The 23,341-nt window shown below is 47.2% G+C and overlaps 1 protein-coding gene across 1 annotated transcript; it reads right to left on the reverse strand.

Moving 5' to 3' along the window:
* On the reverse strand, positions 1 to 23,170 carry CLTA (clathrin light chain A). The gene is made up of 5 exons (XM_062207948.1): positions 22,834 to 23,170; positions 15,302 to 15,339; positions 13,741 to 13,858; positions 8,353 to 8,464; positions 1 to 447 (listed from the first exon to the last, which is right to left on the reverse strand). Exons 1-5 carry the CDS (start codon positions 23,048 to 23,050, stop codon positions 276 to 278), a joined length of 657 nt encoding a protein of 218 aa, XP_062063932.1. The 5' UTR covers positions 23,051 to 23,170; the 3' UTR covers positions 1 to 275.
* Between the last annotated feature and the right edge of the window lie 171 nt (positions 23,171 to 23,341).

A 23,341-nucleotide genomic window follows, 5' to 3' on the forward strand; every position in this document is an offset into this window, starting at 1 on the left:
TTGTTTGAAACAGAAGTTTATTCTCCGAATAATGCATAAAAGCACAGCTGAGGCTACTGTTGGGAGCATCCCTCCCTTCCTCTTCCTCCTCCACCCTCCTCTCTGAAAGCCAGGGAGAACACAGTTGAAGGAAACATGCAATCACAAACAATGATCAACTCTAAAGACAAAAGGTTTGGTCCAAAAGAACTCAACATAATTAATCCAATTACTGTGAACAGCTCACTGAGTAGGATTAAGATATTGCAGATGTAGTGTTTCCACAGGGCGGCTCTTCAGTGCACCAGGGGGGCCTGCTTGAGGGAGATGAGAACTGAGCGCATGCGGGAGACGTCTTTGGCCTGCTTGCTGGACTTGGGGTTAAAGTCACATAGCCGGGCCACCCGTTCCCACTCAGTGCCTGGGGACGATTCATCAATGTCGTTTACAAAGGCTTCTTCTGCTGCCCTGGAAGCAACAACAAAACATGTTGGTTTAATGCAGAACCACCTTGGAGCAGCCTGGCGGGCTGCCTTGCTACAGAAAAGTGACTGCCTCTGTCTCTCCATCCCTGGCTCAGTGGCAGCTTTCCCCAGGAACAGTCCCTGACTCAGGGACTCAGGGTCACACGTGGGCAGCTCTCCCAGGCACAGGGTGCCCAGGCTACTGCGTAAAATGTTGGAATACAGGTGTTTGGTTCAGGGCTGTCTCTCTGCCTGGCTGTCTCTGCTCGTTTGAAGGATTAAAAAATAAATATTTAAGAAAGAAATAAAGGCAGTCCTTAGCCAGTTCCACACCGCTTTTATTAAAAGCAAAGCAGCAGGCCGGTCAAGAACTTGGAGAGTAGCTTATACTGAGTTTCAAGGAAATTTAGAGCCTTCTAAAAATCCCACAGGCACTGCACAGTAGCCTCTAGATTCATTTCCTCCGGCTGGAGAGAAACAGGGCAGATCAAAAGAAACTCAAGACGAAGCTCCCATGCTAGCAGGCACTCAAGACCAAAAGCCATTCTGGGGGGCGGGGAGGGGGCGTCGGGGCATTCTCTAGTTCAGCCAGAGTTGCCGTTTTCTCTCCAGCCAGGTGCCTGGGGGCCACTCAGGGCACACCACTCCAGCAGGAGAGCCAGCATTAGCTGCTTTTTTGGCAGGGGCTACTCCAACATTCTTCCACACCAAGGTGAGCCCACCCGCAGCCGGGAACCAGCTGGTGGGAGCTCCAGCCTGGAAGGACAGTGGGCAGAGGTGGGACGACACACTATTCCATCTACTCCAACAAGCATCACGGGCAAAGCAGAAGCAATGAAGGTGACTGGTCTGCAGGGACGGAGGGGTGGCACTATCACAGGGATGGCCGTGGCAAACACCGCTGAAGCCCAGAGCCACTACAACACTGCGACTTCATGGCACACACAGTTAGGGCAGTGAGAAAGGTTTACTTAACTGTTCTAGGCTGTAGCAAGGATGGTTTATGTTTGTGCTTAAGGGTGAAGAGAAGAAAAGAAACAAGGAGAGAAACTTTAGGTCAGATATAGAAAATGAGAATGCGCTCAATGCAGATGGTCAGTAAGCTAGACATGCCCCTGCCACTCTATCTCTGCTTGGAACGTGCAGCTGGCTTTGCGGGGCCACCCTGCTGCCCGGCAAAACCAGACTCGGCCTTTCCAGTCTCCGTTTCTACTCCAGAGAGAATGTGCAAAAATCAAATCAAACACCACCTGTAAGTCCAGCATTTCACAAATCTCATTGCAAATGCATCCAAGGGCCCAGGAAACCCAGTTCTGGCTTCTGCTGGGATGACTGTTGGCCCTAAGAGGCTCTCCAGACCGCCCCAACCCCCCATCTTCCACAGGTCCCTTTCCTCCTCCACTCCACCCTCATCTCCCTTAGACCCACAAGCTGGCCCTAACTTTTAAGGAGGAAACAGTGACAACTGTTTCCAAGTCTTCAGCAATACAGCTTTGGTAACAGGAATCCAAAACAAAATAAAAATAGAAAGAAAAACTTTTCCAAAGAGATGCCATTTTGGGGGGCAGGGCATGAGGGAAGACCCCAAGTGGCCCATATCAGACAGTTTTGCTATCCTGACCGCAAGCTAGGGGACTCTCTGCTCGGGTGGGGACTAGGCACTAGAAGCTGGCCACTGAACAGCAATTTCTGACATGTCAGATGGTAGAGGAACAATTACACAACCCATGAAGACAATCCCCCCGGCTCTGAACTCTCCTGCCCAAGGGAGAGGTACCTGACCCCACAGTCTCTGAGGGAACCAAGTGATGAAAATGCTGCCCCCACAGCTGACTCTGGCAATGCAAGGTGCTGCTGCTCCCTGGCTCCTAACCTCCTGGGTCTGTCACCTGCTCCCAAGTGAGGAGAATTCTTCCCACCTCAGGCAGGCAAAAGGGCACAGGTAGCAGCAGTGGTGGCAGCAACAGCAAGAGGTCAGATCCCACTGGTGTCCCAAATCCTTCCCAGGCAAGACCATGAATGACCCCCGTTCTGAAAGAGTCCGCTCTCTTCCCTCTAAATCCCCGAATATGAAAAATGGCAATGAGCGGCTGAAGGGAGTTGTTATTCCACAAGGCGATCATGGGAGCATCCCCTAGCTTATCAACTCTTAGGCAGCTCCCACAGGGCCAATCTGAAATATTTTAAAGAGCAAAACAACTTGTGACACAAAAGGAGCATTAACTCTAAACAGAAAATAGAATCAAAACAAGAAAGGAATTAGTTTTGCAACATACACATAACCAATCACGTCAGCGAAGGGTTGTTTGTAGAAAGCTTCATCTGCCACCCTAGACAGCAAGAGGTCCAAAGGCAGGCAAGCAGGCAGGAAAAAAGAGAGAACATTGAGAAGCAGAAACATCTACAATCCACAATAGAGGTGTGATGTGCTCTGCGGAGCTGCTTCCGGGGCTCCAGCCTAAACCCCTGACGCTTCGAGCGCTGGAGACCACGGCAGGCCAGGGCTTCCCACTGGCCTTCCCACATGGGGACTCTCCACCAGAGTGAGCACTGCCAATTTCAGCCCCAAGGCCTATCCTGGCAACACCGAGCATTTATTAAGCACTCAACATGCGTTAACGATTCAATCCTCAACCCTAACAGCTCACGACACAGTGGTCGTCCCACCATCCTTCAGAGGAAGCACCTGGCTCAGCTACATCACAGTGGAGCTGTGCAGGACTCACCCAGGGCCACCTGGCTCCAGGTCCAGGGTTCTTCCCATTTCCTACCGTATATTAACGCTTCCTTCCGAACTGGTGTGTGCACTAGTTCCCAAAAATATGATCTCAAATGTTGGGTTACCCAATTACTGCCTTCCCACACTGGCTGGTAGGATAAATGTTCAGTATCCTGGGAACATAGGATAATTTGAAAATCCCTGCTTTAGGGGCCGGCACTGTGGTGCAGCAGGTTAACACCCTAGCCTGAAATGCCGGCATCCCATATGGGCGCCGGTTCGAGATCCAGCTGCTCCACTTTCGATCCAGCTCTCTGTTGTGGCCTGGGAAAGCAGAAGATGGCCCAAATCCTTGGGCCCCTGCACCCACGTGGGAGACCAGGAAGAAGCTCCTGGCTCCTGGCTTTGGATCGGCGCAGCTCCGGCTATTGCGGCCAATTGGAGAGTGAACCATCGGATGGAAGACCTCTCTCTGTATCTGTAACTCTTTCAAGTAAATAAATAAATCTTTAAAAAAAAAAAAAAAAGAAAAGAAAATCCCCTGCCTGCTTTAGAGAAAAAAAAGGAGCTAGAGGCAAGTGCTGGTGGCAAGAAGGCAGACTGGACTCCTGCACTGGCACTGGCCCACGCGTGCCTGAATCCGGCCACCTGCTCAAGAAGCTGGCGCCGCTCCCAGACGTCTAGGCCAGACTTGATTGGCTTTGGTGAGGTAAAGCCCAGGACCCAGAACTCCATCCTTCCTTAGCTCTCACTCAGATAGGGGAGAGGATCCATGTGACAGGGCCCTGGAATGAGTGGGGCACATGATGGGGGAAGGAAATTTTTTGCCGCAGACACATGCTGACTTTCACTCTGTCAGCCCAGGCTGAAGCCCTGGGCCCCGTCACTAGACCCAGGCACGAAGTCTCCTTCAAAGACTCTTACCCCATCCTTTGATTCGGTCAGCTTGGAGTAGGGGAGTGGACGTAATAAGTTTTAAGGTTGATTATGCTTAGTCATGAACCTAAGCTCACATATTTATCTGAAGGCAAATTCTAATAATTTTTAATTTCACTTATTTTTAAAGTCACAGACCCATTTCCTTCTTTCCCATTTTGGTTTATACACAGGTGTTTTGTGGAAATTTAAAGAAAGCAAAAGAGCAGCCTGATTGTAGTTCTAATGGACTCAGCAGGAGAGAGAGTTGTTTGTGGGCAGCATGAGTGGGAGAGAAAGGCAAGGCAGGCCAGCTTGTAAACCCACTAGTCCCTTTTTAGTTCATATGAAGGGTTAAAACCGAATCGATTTCAACTAGAGCATGCTTCTACTGGAAAATGAATAAAGATTTAATGACTTCTGTCACGGCATCACTATGACAACGGAAGCCTGAATGTCAGCTTTACTCCTCTGCAGCTAGCCCAGAGACTAGAGAGCTCATCAAGGTTATGGGCCCAGAACAGAGAAAGTAAGACACCAAACAAGAGCGACTGCTACCTGCTTGTTCTTTGTCCAGCAGAAGGGGAACCCAAGAGCAGCAATCCTCAGCCAAGACAGAAAGAGGCTCAGGGGAGCTTGGGAGAGAGGAACGAAGTGAAAAGCCAGCCCACAGGACAAGCTCTGGAGGCATAAGGATAGCACAGAACCTCATTCCACAAATGGCCCCAAAGGAGGCATGGGAAAAAAATGCCACCACTGACAATCATCAAGTCCCTAAACTTTTCCATGCCTTGAAAGAGCTGAAAAGTCTCAGTACAAAAGGTACCCTAAGAGACCAGTGCTATGGCACAGTAGGTTGAGCTGGGGCTAGTAATGCCAGCATCCCCTATCAGATCGCTAGTTCAAGTCCCAGCTGCTTTGCTTCTGATCCAGCTTCCTGCTAATGTGCCCGGGAGGCAGCAGAAAATGGTCCAATTACCCATGTTGGAGACCTGGCTAGAGTTCCTGGCTCTTGACCTCAGCCTGGCCAAGAATGAGCTGTTGCAGCCATTTGGGGAGTGAACCAGCAGATGAAGATTTCTGTCCCTCTCTGTTGTTCTACCTTCCAAATAAACAACTTTTAAAAAAGGAGAGAGGGGGCTTAATAGGGGGGAATGTTTCTCACACAATTTGGAAAGGAATACGTTCTGGGATTGTTCGTGGTAGGTACAGTCAGCCCTGCATATCCACAAACCCCAGAAAAAAGAACTGCATCTGTATTAACTAGATACACTTCTTTCTTGTCATTATTCCCGAAATAATACAGGTACAGTTTAACACTTACTGACAGTGCGTCTGGCACTACAGGTACTGTAAAGGTGACTTCAAGGAAGATGTGCACAGGCTGTATGAGAACACCAGGCCATTTTATACAAGGGACTGGAGTACCAGCAGATTTTGGTGTCCACAAGGGTCCTGGAGCCAAGCCCCGGATACTGAGGGACAACTGTGAACTCAGTCAAGTGCAGGGGCCAGTCACTATTCTGACTGATTCCTATGCAAAGGGAACTCTTTTCCACGGGCCCTCACTAATTCAGTTCTTGTGCAGTTGCACTGAGGCCCCAACTGGGGATGAATGGAGATGCAGCCTGGACGCTGACAACAGAGCACAGGCCCTGCGGGCCAAGGACCTGGTACAGATGTGCTCTAATGCTTGGGTGACCACTGGGCAGGGCATCTGAAGGCAGGAAGCCTGGCGACACACTCACAATGAACTGGAGGCCCTCTCTACCCACGCTCTGCCTTTCTGCCATTCTCTGTAGTCCCTGTAACACCAGCTGCTGCACAATCATCCAGGGAGGATGACGCGTGCTAGAAATGAAAACCCTGCTTTGTTTTCTTTTTTTTTTTTTAATTTTTTTTTTTTAAATTTATTTATTTGAGAGGTAGAGAGACAGAGAGAAAGGTCTTCCTTCTGTTGTTTCACTCCCCAAATGGCCACAATGGCTGGAGCTGCGCCGATCCGAAGCCAGGAGCCAGGAGCTTCTTCCTGGTCTCCCATGTGGGTGCAGAGGCCCAAGGACTTGGGCCATCTTCTACTGCTTTCCCAGGCCACAGCAGAGAGCTGGATCCGAAGAGGAGCAGCCGGGTCTCGAACCAGCGCCCATATGGGATGCCAGCGTCGCAGGCAGAGGATTAACCCACTGTACCACGGCGTCGGCCCCCCTTGCTTTGTTTTCTAAACATATTCACTATTTGCAGACAAACCAGAAAGAAGGAATCCCTTTATACACATAAATGGGAGCCAGTCCTTTAGACTCTAAAATTCAGAGTCAAATATGAATGGCAGAGTAGTCAGCTCTATCAAAATGTCTAGGGGAGAGTGACACCATTGGAAAGAGTTCCCCAAAGTGACTCTAAAAAGGTTCCCACCTCTATCCACTGAGGAAATCACTGGAATAGAGGGGAAAACCATCCCTTCTGTTCTGGGACCCCAGGCCACTAGCTTTCTGCCCTCAGGACCAGCCCTGTACGGCAAGCTCTCCACAAAGCAAGCGGCCTGGCTTCTGAAGAGTCCACATTCCCAATGAGGGGGATTGAGCCCCTTCTCTTCTCTGGAACTTGAGCTCCAACTGGGAGCTCCAACCCACCACTCTGCAATTCCAAGTAAAGAAAGCTACCGCAGCCCTAACGCCATGCCCAGAAGGAGGCGACCTTTAAGACCGAGTGCCTAACGACAAAGCAATTACTCTCTCCCAGGACAACTGATTCTGTATTCAGAGAGGCACCTTTTCCCCATAAAAATTCAGCAAAACTGGCTTGAAACAACTCAGCAATAGGAAGCCTGTTCCCTACATATTCAATATTTTAAGCTTAAAAATCTGTCGAACTGCTGGCACCTCAGGACCCTGTACAGGCAGTCAGTGCGGCACTGCCAAGTACCACCAGAAAGGTTCAAGTACTGAGGTGGCTTGCTCCAGAGCTGTCACAGGGCCCCACACGGCACCTGCTCATCTTTCTTCACAGACCTGATTCCCACCAGGGGGAACATTCCTGACCAAACAGAGGACACAGACGCCTGGGGAAGTCAGCACTCATATTGACCACAGGCCTAACAAGAGCCCGTGTGGCTGATGGGCACCGTTACCATTGGCAACTCAACCCCTAGACTGGAGGAGTCCCCAACATGTCTGCCACAGAACTTCAGAGGCACCTGACGGGAGAGGAAGGTGACTAGGCCAGGCTTGGCACCTGAGGCGGGGTGGGGTAGCAAATAGAATCAAGGACCAAAGGGACAAAACGGGGAAGGTTTGCTCTATGTTAAGAAAGGTCCATCTGTGCTGTCACAGTGGTCCCGCGATGGCGCTGGGTGACAGGCAGAATGGCTGGCTTCCTCTTTCCCAGCAGATTTCCATCTAATAGGGCTGACAAAGACAAAGGCACTTAACTCAGCTCCCTGGCTGCCTCCGAGTACAGGAAGCTAAAGGTCTATCCCACAAACTGAAAATCCCTCCAGACCCAGTGTAGTCTGTTTTTACCAGCTGAGTGGAGCAACTACCATTCAGTGAAAGCTGGGCTCTGAACCAACAGAGGAAAGAGAGCCGACCTGCCTCCTGCAAGGGAAGCTGTTTTGCCTACGCTTCTCTAAGCTACTCCCAAGAAGCGAAGAGCACTAAAGCCGCAGCTGCGAGTGGTGAATGTTCTCACAACTCCTCAGCCTTCACAAAGTGAATAAAACATGCTCTGAAAATAGCATTTTTTAAGAAGTCAGTTCAAGATTTTCTTAGGCACAGAGAAGTACCCAGAGAACCCATAATTCTGAAGACACTGTGTTGGAACATCCTTGGCTACCTAATTATAAAGCACAGTTCCCTGCTAATGGACCCCTTCATGAAGCAGCTCTCAGGGGCCAGGGCAGTACTTAGGAGATGCAATTCGACCAAGTGTGCAATCACCTCCAAGTAATGAGATCTGGGTATATTCTTGAAACCAGACTTTCATTTCAGAACTCCATTTCTGACACGTGGACTTGATCCATATTCATGAAATAACTTCTTTCGCTGATTCACTCCGTTACAAGCGACACATATAACCAAACAATTGGAGTGGTTAGAAAACAGACTGAGTTACACTCGCAAGACTCGAGATGTGTGGTCTCTGTGTTTTAAAAATTTTCTTAAAAACCTGCCAAGCCATTTTCAAACTAAAGGAGGCAGCAGCCACGAACCTGGACTAGATGCTGGAAAATGGACTTGATCAGTCTTGGAAAACATGCTAGAGTCCCCATGAACTGACCTGTTGTTCGCTTTTGTTTTCTGTAGCTGCTCGTCCTGTCTCGCATACCACTCTTCTAGCTCTTTTATTGCTTTTTCTTTCCACTCTGCTTCTTGCTTCCGAGAATTGGCATCTTTGAAGGGAAAGAAAAGAAAGATAACACAAATGAGGCAAGTTAAAAAAAAAAAAAAGGTAAAAAAAAAGTTCTTGTAACTGCCATTTTTTTAAATAGTGAATTTTCATTTTATTATTTATTTGAAAGGCAGAGAGTCAAGAGGCAGAGAGAGATACCTCTCATTTTCCAGCTTATTCCCCCAAATCTGGCAACAGCCAAAGCCAGGAGCCAGGAACTCAATTCAGATCTCCCACATGGGTGGCAGGGAGCCGTCACCTGCTGCCTCCCAGGACACATGTTAGTAGGAAGCTGGGAACAGGAGCAGGGCCAGAACTCGAATCCAGGCACTCTCATAAGGGATGCAGGAGGCCCAAGCAGCTTCTTAAATGCTGTGCAAAATGCACATCCCCCAAAAACACAAATTTAAGTGGTTTTCATCAATGGCTCAATCACTTAGGTTCCTGTCACCCATGTGGGAGATCCAGCTGGAGTTCTGAGCTTCCGGCTTTGGCCTGGCCCAGCCCTGGCTGTTGCAGGTTTGGGGAGTAAACCAGCAGATAGATCTGTCTCGGTCCTTCTGCCTATCAAACGAAATGAAAATAAACTTCAGAAAGCTTAAGTTCATTTCATCAGTTTATTTTGGTCTTACTGAATTTACAATGAGTGCAAGGACACATGCATGTGTGTCGGGGGAGAACGGTGGTGAGGGGAAAACGAAACTTATTTTCCCTCTTCTTACAACCAATTCTTGATCATAGGTGTCTTACATTTGGTCTTTCACTACGTCTCATCCTGGTCTACCTTAGGGCAACACTATGTCCACTGTTCATGGACCAACTAAGTTTAACTGGAATTGTTTTTGCAGGGACAGGAGGAAGAGTAAAAATACTGACTTTTAATTTAAAATAAAATTTTAAAAAGGCCTGTAAGGACATCACATAGGGAAAAAGCAATTGTAGAATTTTTTTTTTAAATTTGAAGTAAAGTTTAGTGAAAGATGAAAGTTGATTCTTTAATAATGCCACCAGCTCTAGTTCAGGGTGGAGTATTCACATTAGATCATCTTTTAGTTCTTCTCACAAAACAAAGTTTGTCCAAATCCCAGGCCTGACAAGTAATGGTATCGTAAGACACAAGGTGGCACCCTTGTGACTAACAAGCAGAAGCAGTAACTATTAGGAAAACCAGACCAGAAGGAGAAGGGAATATAGAACAAAACATCTGTTCCTACTTAGACGAAGAGTTATGTTTGTGGCAGAGCCAGGAAAGAGCTACAGAACAAACTCCAATGCAGTGGGTAGGGATGGAGGATCATTATTAAAAAATCAATCAAGAGGTTCTAGAAATGAGGCAGAAAATGTACACCTAAGGGTTTGCCAGACTGGATTCTCAAACTTGGAGTTTCCAAGGGCTAAATATGCCTTTTCCTAAGATATTTGGCGTAAGAGACCAGTACAGAGTAGGAGATAAAGAAATACATGCCAGAGCTACTGGTGTAGCTAATCGAGGTTATCCCAATACTTCACTTTAAACATGTTTTTAAGGACACCCTTTGGGGCTGGCACTGTGGCATAGTAGACTAAGCCTCTGCCTGTGGCACCAGCATCCCATATAGGTGTCAATTCATATTCCAGCCATTCCTCTTCCTATCTAGCTCTCTGCCTGGGAAAGCAATGGAAGATGCCCCAAGTCCTTGGGCTCCTGCACCCTCATGGGAGATCTGGAAGAAGCTCCAGGCTGCTGACTCTGGATTGGCCCAGCCCCAGCTGTTGGCAGCCATTTGGGGAGTGAACTAGTGGATAGAAGCTCGTTTGCTCTCTTTGTAACTCTACCTCTCAAATAAATACATAAAATCTTAAAAAAATAAGGACACCCTTTCTAGGAGGTGTTTTTATAGACATCTCATTCATTCTTTATAAGGATCCCAAGAAGGTAAATCCTAATTCCATTTTCAGCAGGGAGAAGAACCAAAGCTCAGAAAGTCCGAGTCAGCTTCCTAGAGGTAAGAGTATGACAGAGCCAAAAGCCAAACCCAGGTCTGATTATGATACTGATGCTTCACTTAACTTCATTATGCTGCTACCAGAGGGAGGGACAGAAAGGGAAGCCTAGAATAATCACAAGACGGGACCTGAAGGTGACCACCAGTGACCAGTTTCCAAAGTGCAGAGAAGGAGCCCGGCCTGTTATCAGTGTCTTTGAGAAGGAGCAGGAAGCAGTGGTGGTTTCAAGTAGCTACTCAGAGGAAGACATGAAGCACTTCTGGGCATTTTTAGGGTCTTTGCAAGCAACGTGGGTAACCTGGAGAAGGCTATGTCTGTAACTACGAGAAACAGCCTAATAACAGCTAGAAACTCCCATAAGGTTTCAGATTATAAAGAAACTTCACTTTGCTATCCAGATTATCAGAAAGTGACCTATCATTCAGAAGGTGGATGATTTTCTACCTACTTCCCACTGATGACTCTACAGTAAACACAGGAAACTTCTGCTAAGCGTCTGTCCTCAGCATTAAGAGTGTGTATGCGTGTGTGGGGGTGGAATGGGGTATGCAATGATGCAACGAGATGCCATGTGCTGCCCGCGTCATTATGTGGGTAAAGAACTGAAAAATATCAAATTTAAAGTGTAAGATGCCTTTTTAATAATGGTAAAATTATTTCTAAAGAAAACTACTATATGGTTGGAGATTTTTTTTCAATTCTGTTGATCATTTAAAAATTGCATATTAGGACCAAAATATTACAAAAATTTATCTCTGAAAAACTCTAGATAAAAACTGTGACCATCTGGACAGATTGTAACTACTGCATAAAACAATACATTTCGATCTCCTTCTGGCTTGTACAGATTCAGGAAGTACTACTGGCAATAAGAATGTATACTTCCTCAGTGCTTAGCTTGATGGGACAAAGAGCCAAGCCTGAATGCAAGCTCTTTGTGTCTAGGAAGGAGAAAGAGTCCCCTTAGAGAGCAAGACACGGTGTCAGGCACCTGCTTCTCCGGATCCCCTCATTGACTACAGAGGAAAACATGGCGTGAGAACACAGCCAATAGCTAAGCTGACAACCACTGACACTGGTTGTGTTTTCAGTATGTTGTGATTTCTCACAGTTCTTACAGAGAAAAAAGGTGAAACTGAAGAAACCTCTTATTTATGGCCCAGTTGATTCAACTCAACTGGAATGCAAGGCAAATGTCCCAAATCCCTCAAAAGGGCAACTTGAGTTAAAGAAACAACACCTTCATGGAGTATTTCCAAAGTGTCCAACCTGATAACCAAAAAAGAAAATGAAATTTTCGCAGACACTGAGGAGGGCTCTCTATGCAGGGCAACTCTGCTCAATTTCAAGGAAAGAGAAAACATAAGGTTGGGTTCTACAACGTGCAAAATATTCTAGCAGTACTAACAAGCCTGCACAAGACAGATGCACAAAGAACAAGCAAAGACCAAGGCTGCTAGCACCATGAAGACCGATTTCACCTTTCAAAGGCTGCATTATCCAAAAAACTAGCTGACAGTCACATATAGCTACAGCTACTTACATTTATTAGTGAGAAAACTCAGTCTCTCAGTCATACTTGCCATATTCTAAGTATTTTTTTTTTTTTAATGTTTATTTTCATCTACTTGAAAGGCAGAGAGAGAGAGTGAGAAAGAGGTGTCTTCTACCCTTTGATTCATTCCCCAAATACTCAAAACAGCCAGGGCTGGGCTAGGCCAAAGCCAGGAGACTAGAACTCTATCTGGGTCTTGTACACGGTGACAGGGATCCAATCACTTGAATCTTCATCTGCTGACTCCCAGAATGCATCAGCAGGAAGCTGGACCGGCAGCACAGGAGCCAAGACTAGACGTGGCACTCCAACAAGGGATGTGGGATGTGTGGGAGCTTAACCTGCTGCGCTACAATGATTGCCCACATTCTAAGTATTTAACAGCTACAAGTGGCTAGTGGTTATCAGACTGCACAGTGCAGATATAGAGTATTTCCGTCATCAAAGAATACCATGGAATACTGCAACAAAGTACAAGTACACTTTATTTTGAAAGCCGTATAAATTGGACTGGAAAGAGAAATAATTTTGAACTGACTATGCTATCTGGGGCAACTCCCTTCCTGTCTGGGTGTGAGTTACCCCATCTGAAACATAAGGAGTCATGTTTTCACTAGTTCAATAGTTCTCCAGAGGGGATCGTACTCCTGACATGTGGTTACAAGGGAGAATGTCTAGGAGATACATAATGAGACTTTTAGACATGAAGTATGTGATGTCCGCACCTTAAAGTAGACAAGCCACAAAAAGTATATGTGAGTATATGGATAACACATATACATAGATCCATGCCCCATCTATATATAAAGGTAACTCAGTATGTCAAATGTTAATTATTGACTAGAATAGTTGAAAGAAGAGAACAAACATGTGTGAACTCTGTTCTATGTCTGGAATTTGAGAAAGACACTGTGGACTACATCCTCACACTCTGCCTTCTCTCTCCAACCTACCATATAGACAGACACCAAATGTCTCCTGATTCTGAACCCACAGGTGAAACCCCACTTACCAGAGGCCAGGCTGGCTGGTTGTGTATACCACATGTGTTCAAAAAGCAATATGGCTAAAGGGAATAGATATGGACTTGGAAGCAAGGCAGACTTCAGCTGAAATTCTGACTCTTCCACTTCTCAGCTAAGTGATTCAAATACTTACTCTATCTATCATCCCCACATCCCTAAACCCAGAAGAGTGCAAACAAGTTATTTTACAGGAGCATTAGGGTAAGAAAAATCTAACATACCCCACATTTTCCTTATCAGCTGTCAAATGTTAAATGAACTGTCAAAAGTTTCTTGTGTGGAAATACCTTCAAGTTTACAACACTTTCATAAACACCACCTCAGACCATCCTAGAGCAACACTGGTCTTCCTTCAAGGGTAACAACACAAACTCTGAAGGTTCAAGCAACCACATACCTGCAGCTGCTCAGGCTGAGTCCTGAACCCAGTCCTTCCCTCCAAGTCCAGAACCCTTTTCCTTAGCATCACTCTGCTCTGCCTGTGAGAGGAGAGACCACACTTGGTCGCTCTCTGGCCAACCCTTTTTCTTAGGCAACCGCCTATGACTAAGCATCTCCATGTAGGTGGCCTTGTGATCTCTAGGCTGAGAAACTTTGCCTCCCAAATTCCAGACAAAGATACTATGGCTAATTCAAGCCAAAAAGGGTGAAAACATCAGGAGTCTAGGGCAAGTACTCTACTGAGGATAGATGTCCAGACAGATTCCTTACCCAGGGCTTCCAAGCGTTCTTTTTGCTCTTCTCTCCATTTCCGGATACTTTCAGGTTCTGACTGCAATCGATCCACTTGTGAAATAGCTGCATAACCGTCTGTAGGACCATTACTTTCCTGAACACAAAACAAGATCATGCTGTCAGTACCAAACACTCCTTCCCAAAATGCACTTCCTATGAGTTAGAACTGCAGGTTACATACAGCACTGGGGACTTCTGTAAAACAGCACAGCAACAAGAAAACCGAATGTGCTGACAGGCAGCTTTCAACACCACTGCACTAAATCCTGACGAGCCCACGAGGGAAGCAGAGTAGCTATCACACCTGCTGATAAATGGGCGACATGTGGGACATACCAATTTGGGGGTGGGGTGGGTAATGGACTCATTAGGAAACAGCATTCTGCTTCCTCACTTGACAGGTTGTGTGTATCTTCAAAGTAACAAAGGTAAGTACATGGCAAAGCAAGGCCTGGAACTGAAGACTTCTAAATGTTGTTATTCCACATAGGAAAAAAAGGTTAATTTATATTACCTAATCAAAATACAGTGAATTCTAGGAGAGAGTTTATAATATAGTTACTACAGTCATAGCAGGGAGAGAAGAAAAAGGCAGGCAAACCTGAGTCTGGGAGGCACAGGGAGAGTGTCTTCACAGCGCTAAGATCTGAGTGCTAATAAACATTCCTCTGGGCTTGACCCGGGGCTCTTCTCTTGATCTACAGATGTTTCTGGATTCTATGCACACCTTCTTTCCCCTTTCCATTACTCTGGCTGGTGTTCTCATTCCCTTTCATTGACTCACTATGCTAAGTCACTGTCTCCAGTCAATCCCCAATGTGGGCTCCCAAGCTGTCTTCTTTTTTATTTATTTATTTATTTTTTTAAAATTTTTGACAGGCAGAGTGGACAGTGAGAGAGACAGAGAGAAAGGTCTTCCTTTGCCATTAGTTCACCCTCCAATGGCCGCCATGGCCGGCGCGCTGATCCGAAGGCAGGAGCCAGGTGCTTCTCCTGGTCTCCCATGGGGTGCAGGGCCCAAGCACTTGGGCCATCCTCCACTGCCTTCCCAGGCCATAGCAGAGGGCTGGCCTGGAAGAGGGGCAACCGGGACAGAATCCGGCACCCCGACCGGGACTAGAACCTGGTGTGCCAGCGCCGCTAGGTGGAGGATTAGCCTGTTGAGCCACGGCGCCGGCCCAAGCTGTCTTCTTAAAACACAAAGCCCATTATTTTAAAGACTTAAGGTCTTGAAGCATAAAATAAAGATCTCTGAAGTCTTATAATCAGACTGTTATCAAAGACAGAAAGAGATCTACTTAAAGCATTAATAACTAACTTCTTACAGTGCTTCATACTCAGGCCAGGTGAGGAACACTCTAAAAGAGTGCCCTGTCAACACCACTTCAACTCCTTCCTCTCTGGTAGGTAATATTCCAGCTGCTAATATACCCAGGAAAGTCAAGGGACTGGGGTCTTGTTCGGGTTGGTCAATTCAAATCACAGGAATGGAAGACTCTCAAACACTCTCATTCAACATGATCAGAGTACTCTGTACCTGGTAGTATTCGCCATTCATCACTCCATCAACAGCCTCTGTAAGACAAGATTTCAGTCTGTCAATCACAGATAGTCAAATACGAGGCCAAACAGAGTTACACAGTGGAATACAGTATTGTATACTGTATGTTCTGTAAGCTACTAAATGCTGTCCCTGTGGTAGATTCTAAATATTAAGGACTAAACAACTTCCTACTTAATGAAATCCAGATGTGCTAATACACAAATGAAAAAAGACTTCACCAAAATGCAGACAAATCTGTTGACTTCCAAGTCCAAAATCAGATTCTGCTTTCTGGCTTAGAGGGATGACAAATGGAAGCTTGACAAAAGAGTCTCAGACAGCAGCAATGTTTCTCTAGCAGAGTTCTGGAGAAGACAGAGGCTAAGTAGAACCTGCAATCATCCAGTGATTTGTCTTCAAATCAAGAAGCTTTCTTGGGGGTCACGACTCCCCATCCTGGGGCTGGAACAGATTTGGCAGCCAAGGATCTATTTCTCAAAGGTCTACGAGAGCCAGTGCTGGGCCAAAACAAAGCTGGGAGCCAAGAACTCAATCCAGGCCTTCCACAGAGGTGGCGGGGATGTAATTAATTCCTCAAGAAGCTACCACCACCACCTCCCAACATGCCTATCAGCAGAACGCTGGCACTCAAACCCATGTACTCCCAAATGGGACGTGGGTCTTAACCACCGCATCCAATGCCCACCTGCTTTTCCTTCTCACGGGCAAAGATTTCATCAAACCACTCCTCTGGCTTTCTTGGTTCCTAACCAATTAAACCCAAGTTGAAGCACCTATTTCCAAATCAACCCTAATGCTTGCATTTTATACATTTTAAAAATTTATTTTCGTGCTTCTCCCAATTTCTTTCTCCTTGGCTTTAGAATACTGAAAACTTATTGATCATTCCCACTCCCCTTCGGCCACGTACATGTTCCATGATACTGAAACACATACTGTTTTTTTTGTTTTTTTTTTTTTAAAGAAAAGTGCCATGTAATTCCATCACTCAGATCTTGGTTTCTTTATCTAATACATACACAACAAAATTTCTTTCAGCAAAATTAGACTCCTCCAACATATGTTTTTTAGTAATATGTTCATCTATATCATTAAATTTTCAACTTTTCTAGTGTGGAAAAACATCTACTAAGTATTGCTTCCAGTGTGTCAGAGTGTTCAACACATTATGTACATCATTAAATTTTAATCCTGATAACAAACCTGCATGTGTCAGCACTTCACAAACGAGCTCAGGATATGGGCAGGGTTCCTCGAGAGAGGTAAATAGATATTCTTGAAGGGGCAGCTAAGTAATGACAGTATTTTCTAAGGCTGTTTACTATGCTTAAGATAATTTAAAAAATATGAGATAAAACCAGCCTTTGGCCGGCGCTGTGGTTTAACAGGCTAATCCTCCACCTTGCGGCGCCGGCACACTGGGTTCTAGTCCCAGTTGGGGCGCTGGATTCTATCCTGGTTGCCCCTCTTCCAGGCCAGCTCTCTGCTATGGCCCGGGAAGGCAGTGGAGGATGGCACAAGTGCTTGGGCCCTGCACCCGCATGGGAGACCAGGAAAAGCACCTGGCTCCTAGCTTCGGATCAGCACGATGCTCTGGCCGCAGCGGCCACTGGAGGGTGAACCAACGGCAAAAAGGAAGACCTTTCTCTCTGTCTCTCTCACTATCCACTCTGTCAAAAAAAAAAAAAAAAAAAAAAAAGCCTTTAAAAGGAGTGCTATCCCGAGAATGTCAGAGGACAGACCCATCTGTTAATTTGATACATGAGGGGCCGGTGCAGTAGGTTAATCCTCTGCCTGTGGTGCCCGCATCCCATATGGGCTCTGGTTCTAGTCCTGGCTGCTCCTCTTCCAGTCCAGCTCTCTGCTGTGGCCTGGGAAAGCAGTAGAAGATGGCCCAAGTCCTTGGGCCCCTACACCCACGTGGGAGACCAGGAGGAAGCTCCTGGCTCCTGATCGGCGCAACTCTGGCCGTTGCGGCCATTTGGGGGGTGAACCAATGGAAGGAAGAGTTTTCTCTCTGTCTGTCTCTCTCTCTCTCTAACTCTACCTCTCAAATAAATAAATAAAATCTTTAAAAAATGTAAAAAAAAACTTGATACATGAGTATAGACCAAGAGATCTAAGCACTTGCCAACCCACCAGCTTGATCTGTTTTGAATGCTGGCTTGTACATTTATTATTTCAATGTATTTTCATACTTAATTTCCCTATTTCACTACTATGGTTTATGGCAGTACAAAAAGGTGTCTTCTTCTTGTCATTGGCCTTTAACTATTTTAAGCTATTTGTGTGGCACCTACCCATATGTTTTGCTGAACATTCTATCAAGTTTTAGAAATACAAAGCTTACCAAACAACAAACAAAAATACCTGTGCGGGCACATCCAACTGTTCCTATGTAATAAGTTCCTTGATGCAGAATTGCTGGGTCACCAGATATTCTAACGACTTGGAAAGCACCAACCACTTCCCGTTTGCCAGCTGGTTCACACTACCTCCAGCAGCACATGAGTGCTCTCCATTTCTCAGACCTTCAACTTGACTAAACTATGCTTTACCTTGTGTTTAACTTTTTGTTACCTTAATAGTGTGGCGCGAAACCTCTTGGTGAGTTTGCTGTACCCATTTTATTTCCTGTGGGGTAATCACATATCTGGCACTTGATTTTCGTGTTTCCTGAACTGGGTTTTTTATCTATTTTCTGCCATCTCAAAGTGTTCTCTCTATATTCACAGTCTTCTCATACTGCAAAATCCCCCCCCTATTTGTCCTTTAATTTGGCTTACGGTATTTGACACCAAGAATTACTTCGCTTGTATGTAGATACCACTGATTTTTCCTTGATCATTTCTGCAACTGCTTTTATCCTTGAAGGCTTTTCCTACTACAAGAAAAATAAATACAATGGGGCCGGCGTTGTAGCACAATGGGTTAAGCTGCCACCCATGATCTCACGTAGACATTGGTTTGAGTCCTGGCTGCTCAATTGCAGATCCAGCTCCCTGCTAATGTACCTGGGAAAACAGCATAAAATCACACAAGCGCTTGGGCCCTGCCACCCACGAGGGAGACCTGGATGGAGCTGCTGCCTCCTGGCTTCAACCTGCCCCAGTTTCAGCTGTTGCAGCCATCCGAGGAATAAACCAGTGGATGGAAGTATGTCTGTCTGTCTCTCTCTCTCCATCACTCTGCCTTTCACATAAATAGAATAAATCTTCAGGGGCTGGCACTGTGGAGCAATGGGTTAAGCCATAGCCTACAGCACTGGCATTCCACATGGGTGCTGGTTTGAGTCCTGGCTGCTTCACTTCCAATCCAACTCTCTGCTAATACAACCAGGGAAAGCAGTGGAAGATGGTCCAAGTTCTTGTGCCCTTGCACCAACATGGGAGACCCGGAAGAAGCTCCTGACTCCCAGGGCCAGCACCGTGGCTCACTTGGTTAATCCTCCGCCTGCGGTGCCAGCATCCCATATGGGCGCCAGGTTCTAGTCCTGGTTGCTCCTCTTCCAGTCCAGCTCTCTGCTGTGGCCTGGGAAGGCAGTGGAGGATGGCCCAAGTCCTTGGGCCCTGCACCCACATGGGAGACCAGGAGGAGGCACCTGGCTCCTGGCTTCGGATCAGCGCAGCGCCGGCCATAGCAGCCACTGGAGGGTGAACCAACGGAAGGAAGACCTTTCTCTCTGTCTCTCTCTCACTGTCTAACTCTGTCAAATAAAAAAATAAAAAAGAATAAAATAATAAGAAGCTCTGGCCTGGCCCAGCCCCGGTCACTGCGGCCACTGGGAAGTGAATCAGCAGATGGAAGATCTCTCTCCTTCTAACTCTGCTTTTCCAATACATAAGTCTTTACAACAGAAAAATAAATACATTTTTTAAAGTATACTTATTTTTCTTCTGGTACCTTTTTTAATGCTAGGAAATAATTTCTATATAAAATGGGAAACCTACATCAGCTAGTCTGACCAGGGCTATATTATTGTTAATATATTACAGCTAACATACCAACTATCTAGTTAATATATTCCAGCCTAAGGCCATTTCCAACAGAAAGACTTCTGATCACTCCTCCATAAACAAAACACTAAGTAATCCTCAAGCCATTCCTCCTTCTAAATCATATACTGCCTGTCCTGTACAGCTGAAGACTCAACTAGACCCACTGGTATGTGCTCTGAGCTCTTTATTAGCTACAATGCTACTGTACTGGCTTTTTCTTTTTTTAGAAATTGTCAACAACCAACTTGCTTTATTTATGTATCTTTTAACTTTCACTTTTTATTTGAAAGGCAGAGACAGGCAGGCAAGCAGAGTTCTTCCACCCACTGGGGTTCACTCCAGAGATACCCACAACAGCTGGGGCTAGGCCAGGCCAAAGGCAGGAGCCCTGAATCAATCTGTGTCTCCCCCATGGGTGACTGGGACCCATATATTTAAGCTATCACCTGCTGCTTCCCAGGGTGCACACTGGCAGGAAGCTGGACTGAAGTGCAGCTGGGACTCGAACCAAGTTCTCTGATATGGGATGCAGGCATCTGAAGGAATGTTTTAACTGCTGTGCCAGAAGCCTGCCCTGTGTACATTCTATGTGAGTCAACCACTGGCCCAAGGTAAATGGTAGTCTGCTGCTACAGAGACACACAGGAAGGACATCTAGGGCCTTGCCTTACTGGGACAACCAAGCTAGGTAGTCAAATACTCCAGAAGGAAACTTTCTGGGCATCTCAGGAACTCTGGACAGAAATAAGGATCAGCTAAGTTTCCAAAGGTGAAAGACTGTCCTAAATTCACCTTCCAACTTCTCATGTTCCCCAAGCATTGGAAGTTAAGCTGACTTAGGTCTGAATCCCAACCAAACCATTTATTTGCTTGCTCCCTAACCATATGGCTTAATTTCCACAGCGATCAGCTCTCATCTGAAATATCAGGTCGACACTACCACTTAGCTTGCACAGCTAATATACAGATCGTCAAGTATATGGAGTTCCAGGCACACAGTAAATGTGCAGTATAATTATGTCATGTGTGAGATCTCTCTAAACAACTCTCTAGCACTGCTACCAATAAAATTACCCTCTTCCAGCAAGACTAATTCACCTACCTCTCTTCTTTTTCCTTCCCTAAGCACTTGTCAGAAACGTAATAGACAGCACCACAGTGATACGCTCTTTCTACAGCTCCCTGATCTGCCTCATTCTCCCACCTCAGCTGGACTTGGGTTGCCTCCCTCCGGACCACATGTTCTTCCTCAGTACTGCCCATGCCACTTCACTGAGCTGCTGATCTCCGGCTGCCCAACATTTCCTTCTCTGAATCTCCTAATTTCAAGAGTGAACCAGGGCTCAGGCCTAACTCCTCTGGTTTCTGCCTATGCCCATCCTCCATGGGAGCTTTTCCCCCAAGGCTGGGCAAGCTTAGCTATTTTCCTCTCTCCTCAATCTGTTACAGGAGACTGCCCATGTATCTTCTACAGGACACATGACAGAGGCCTCCCACCTACAATCACTCCGTGTCCTCAGGACACCCCCAAGCCTACAGGCCTCAAACTGCTTTCTCCTCCTACCCCCAGGGAGCAATAGCACCTAGAAGCCACAGGATGCTTACTACGTGCCAGCAAGCACTCTCTAGGCTTTAATGTAATCCTGTAAGTGCAATGTGCTACACATTATGCAGAAAATTCTGTAGTGGTTAACTACATAAAAACTGCCTACGACAACAAAGCTAAACTCATTCAAGCAGCTGTGGAAAGTACAAAACCTGGAACCACTAGAGTGTTTCTGAAAGACAGAAAGTGCCCAACTCCTGCTCTAATTCCCAAAGGAAGTGCTGACCCCTGCACTATTGCCAATCTCAACGCGTGGTCAGGGCTTTAAGTCACTAAATGCTTAGTTCCCTAATAAAGTTCTTCCCAGGAACTAAGTCAGCAGTCAACCCCTTCCTTCCCTTTCCGAAGGCCTGATGCACATGACACACTTATCTGACCGCATCTCTCCTTTTACCTTCCCAAACTGCCCAGCACCAACACCTGCTGGCTTACATAGGACTCTTGGAGCTGACACTTTGCCAGTTTTTATGTATACGAGCACTGTCAGGAACAGGCTGGGTGATGGGGACAGAACAGAGTTACACTGTCCCTCAACTAGGAGGGTCTCCTAGGGGTCCTGCTTCTCTCTGCTCGGTCCTACAGCCACAACTGCCTTTCTCTGACCCCAGCACACCCCCAGCTAAAACACTGTAAGGGAATGTGGGGGCGGTCCCATCTAAAGGGAGGGAGACTTGGGGCTGAGCCGATGGCCTTTTTTAAGCAAGTCACTTTTCACTAGGATTTAGTTTTCTAGTAAGTGAGGAGGCAAGCCAAAGGTCGATTTTAAACTCTCAGGCAATGACAAAATACTCACCCAATGACAAAAATACTCCCCCAAACACTGGAAGCCAACTTTATCTCTCAGTCACAACCCACTTCAGGCCAACCTGCTTGCCCCAGGCTGCCCCACACCCACCTGCTTCTTTAGGTGACTGCTTGACCTCAGAGGTCTCGGTTTCGGGTAGCAGAAACACTCCCATTTCCCAACAGTGCCCTACTCTCCTTTACTGGAATATTTTTTCAAGGAAAGGTAAAGCCATATCTCATCTCCACTCATTTCCTTCTTCCCCATACTACTAGTTTTTTGTTTTTTTCAATTCACCCTCTGCTTCTACACCACAATCCTAGCACTACACAGGTTAAGGCAGTCGAAGGTCAAATTGTCATCCCACCCAACTCTTATTTGTTCAAGTTTGGCCGGGGTGGGGTGGGGGGGTGGGAGTGGAGGCCACACTGCAGTCGCCTGTTCACCTCTGCTTCCCTCCCTGGCTGGTGCAGGTTTAATCTTGGGCTCTGTTTAGGCAATAACTACCGAGGCTGCTCCCAGAAGCCGAGGAGCTCGGAAGTCCTGACCGGAGTTTCTTTCTCCATGCTTTCTCGCCCTGCTTTCTTCGGATCCCTACTCACTCCTCCCTTCCTCCCCGTAACCCAACGCTCTATGTACTTAAATGCTGAACTGCATTGCCATTCTTGTTTGTTTCCAAAAAAGACACTACTATTCTTAGGTTTCCTGCCCTCATTTCCTGATAACAGGTTCCGTGCTGGGCTCAGACTTGCCTGGGAGTCTGGCGAGAGCACGCCAATGCGGCTTCAGAGACCAGGCTTAAGGCACAGCAAGTGCTTAATTAAAAGTTGCTGAATTGAAAGGGCTTCGAGCCTCCCAGTCACTTGATTTTCTCTGCGTTCTCGCTCGGCCGGCGCCCAGCAGCGCTCGCACACACACACACACACACGCACACTCGGAACGGAGCGGGCTTCCCGAGCCCAGACTCCTGCATGACTGGGCCGGGGTCTCGTTTCCTCTTTGCACTCCGCCCCAGCCTCCTGGCAAGAAACACGAGCCGTACGGAAGCGCTCGGACCCAACTCCGGGCCGAGTTTCCCCGGCAAGTCCTCCCGCCGCAAACGCGCCCGCCCTCTCACCCGGACCCCCCGGCGGCTCGCCGTGCGGCTGAGGCCCGGGGGCGCCGCCGTCCAGGATGGCGAAGGCCTCGTCGTTCTCGATGCCCGCAATCTCGCTCTCCTGCTGCGCCAAGAAGGCCGCGGCCGGATCTTCTTCGCCCGCGCCAGCCAGCCCGTTCCCCAGCGCTGGGCCGCCAGGAGCACCGGCGGGGGTGCCGAACGGATCTAGCTCAGCCATGGCGGGCAATTCAACGGCACCAACACCAACACTGAAAGATAAACCAACCGACACACCGACACCGCGCCCGGCAGCGGCCGCTGTGGTGGCGACTGCGATCAGAACACAGCGGGAGGAGGGAGGAGGTGGAAGCGGAAGCCCTGCCCCTATATCCGGTTGGTCTTGGCGGTGTGGGAGAGCCGAAAACAGAACAGCCAATCAGAGGGCAGACGTGGTTTCGGAGCTACCCAATCAGCAGTCGGAGGGGCGGGCCGCCGCCGACAACTCGTGATTCGGAGGTGAAGGAGGTGA

Source organism: Lepus europaeus, chromosome 12 (genome assembly GCF_033115175.1).
Source record: "Lepus europaeus isolate LE1 chromosome 12, mLepTim1.pri, whole genome shotgun sequence".
NCBI lineage: Eukaryota > Metazoa > Chordata > Mammalia > Lagomorpha > Leporidae > Lepus > Lepus europaeus.

Excerpts from the sequence above, each read along its gene's own strand:
- CLTA (XM_062207948.1), bottom strand. The coding sequence starts at position 23,050 with ATGGCTGAGCTAGATCCGTTCGGCACCCCCGCCGGTGCTCCTGGCGGC. Across the intron at positions 15,340-22,833 it reads CGAGCCGCCGGGGGGTCCGG|AGGCTGTTGATGGAGTGATG; the intron begins GTGAGAGGGCGG and ends CTTGTCTTACAG. Across the intron at positions 8,465-13,740 it reads AGAACGCTTGGAAGCCCTGG|ATGCCAATTCTCGGAAGCAA; the intron begins GTAAGGAATCTG and ends TTCCCTTCAAAG.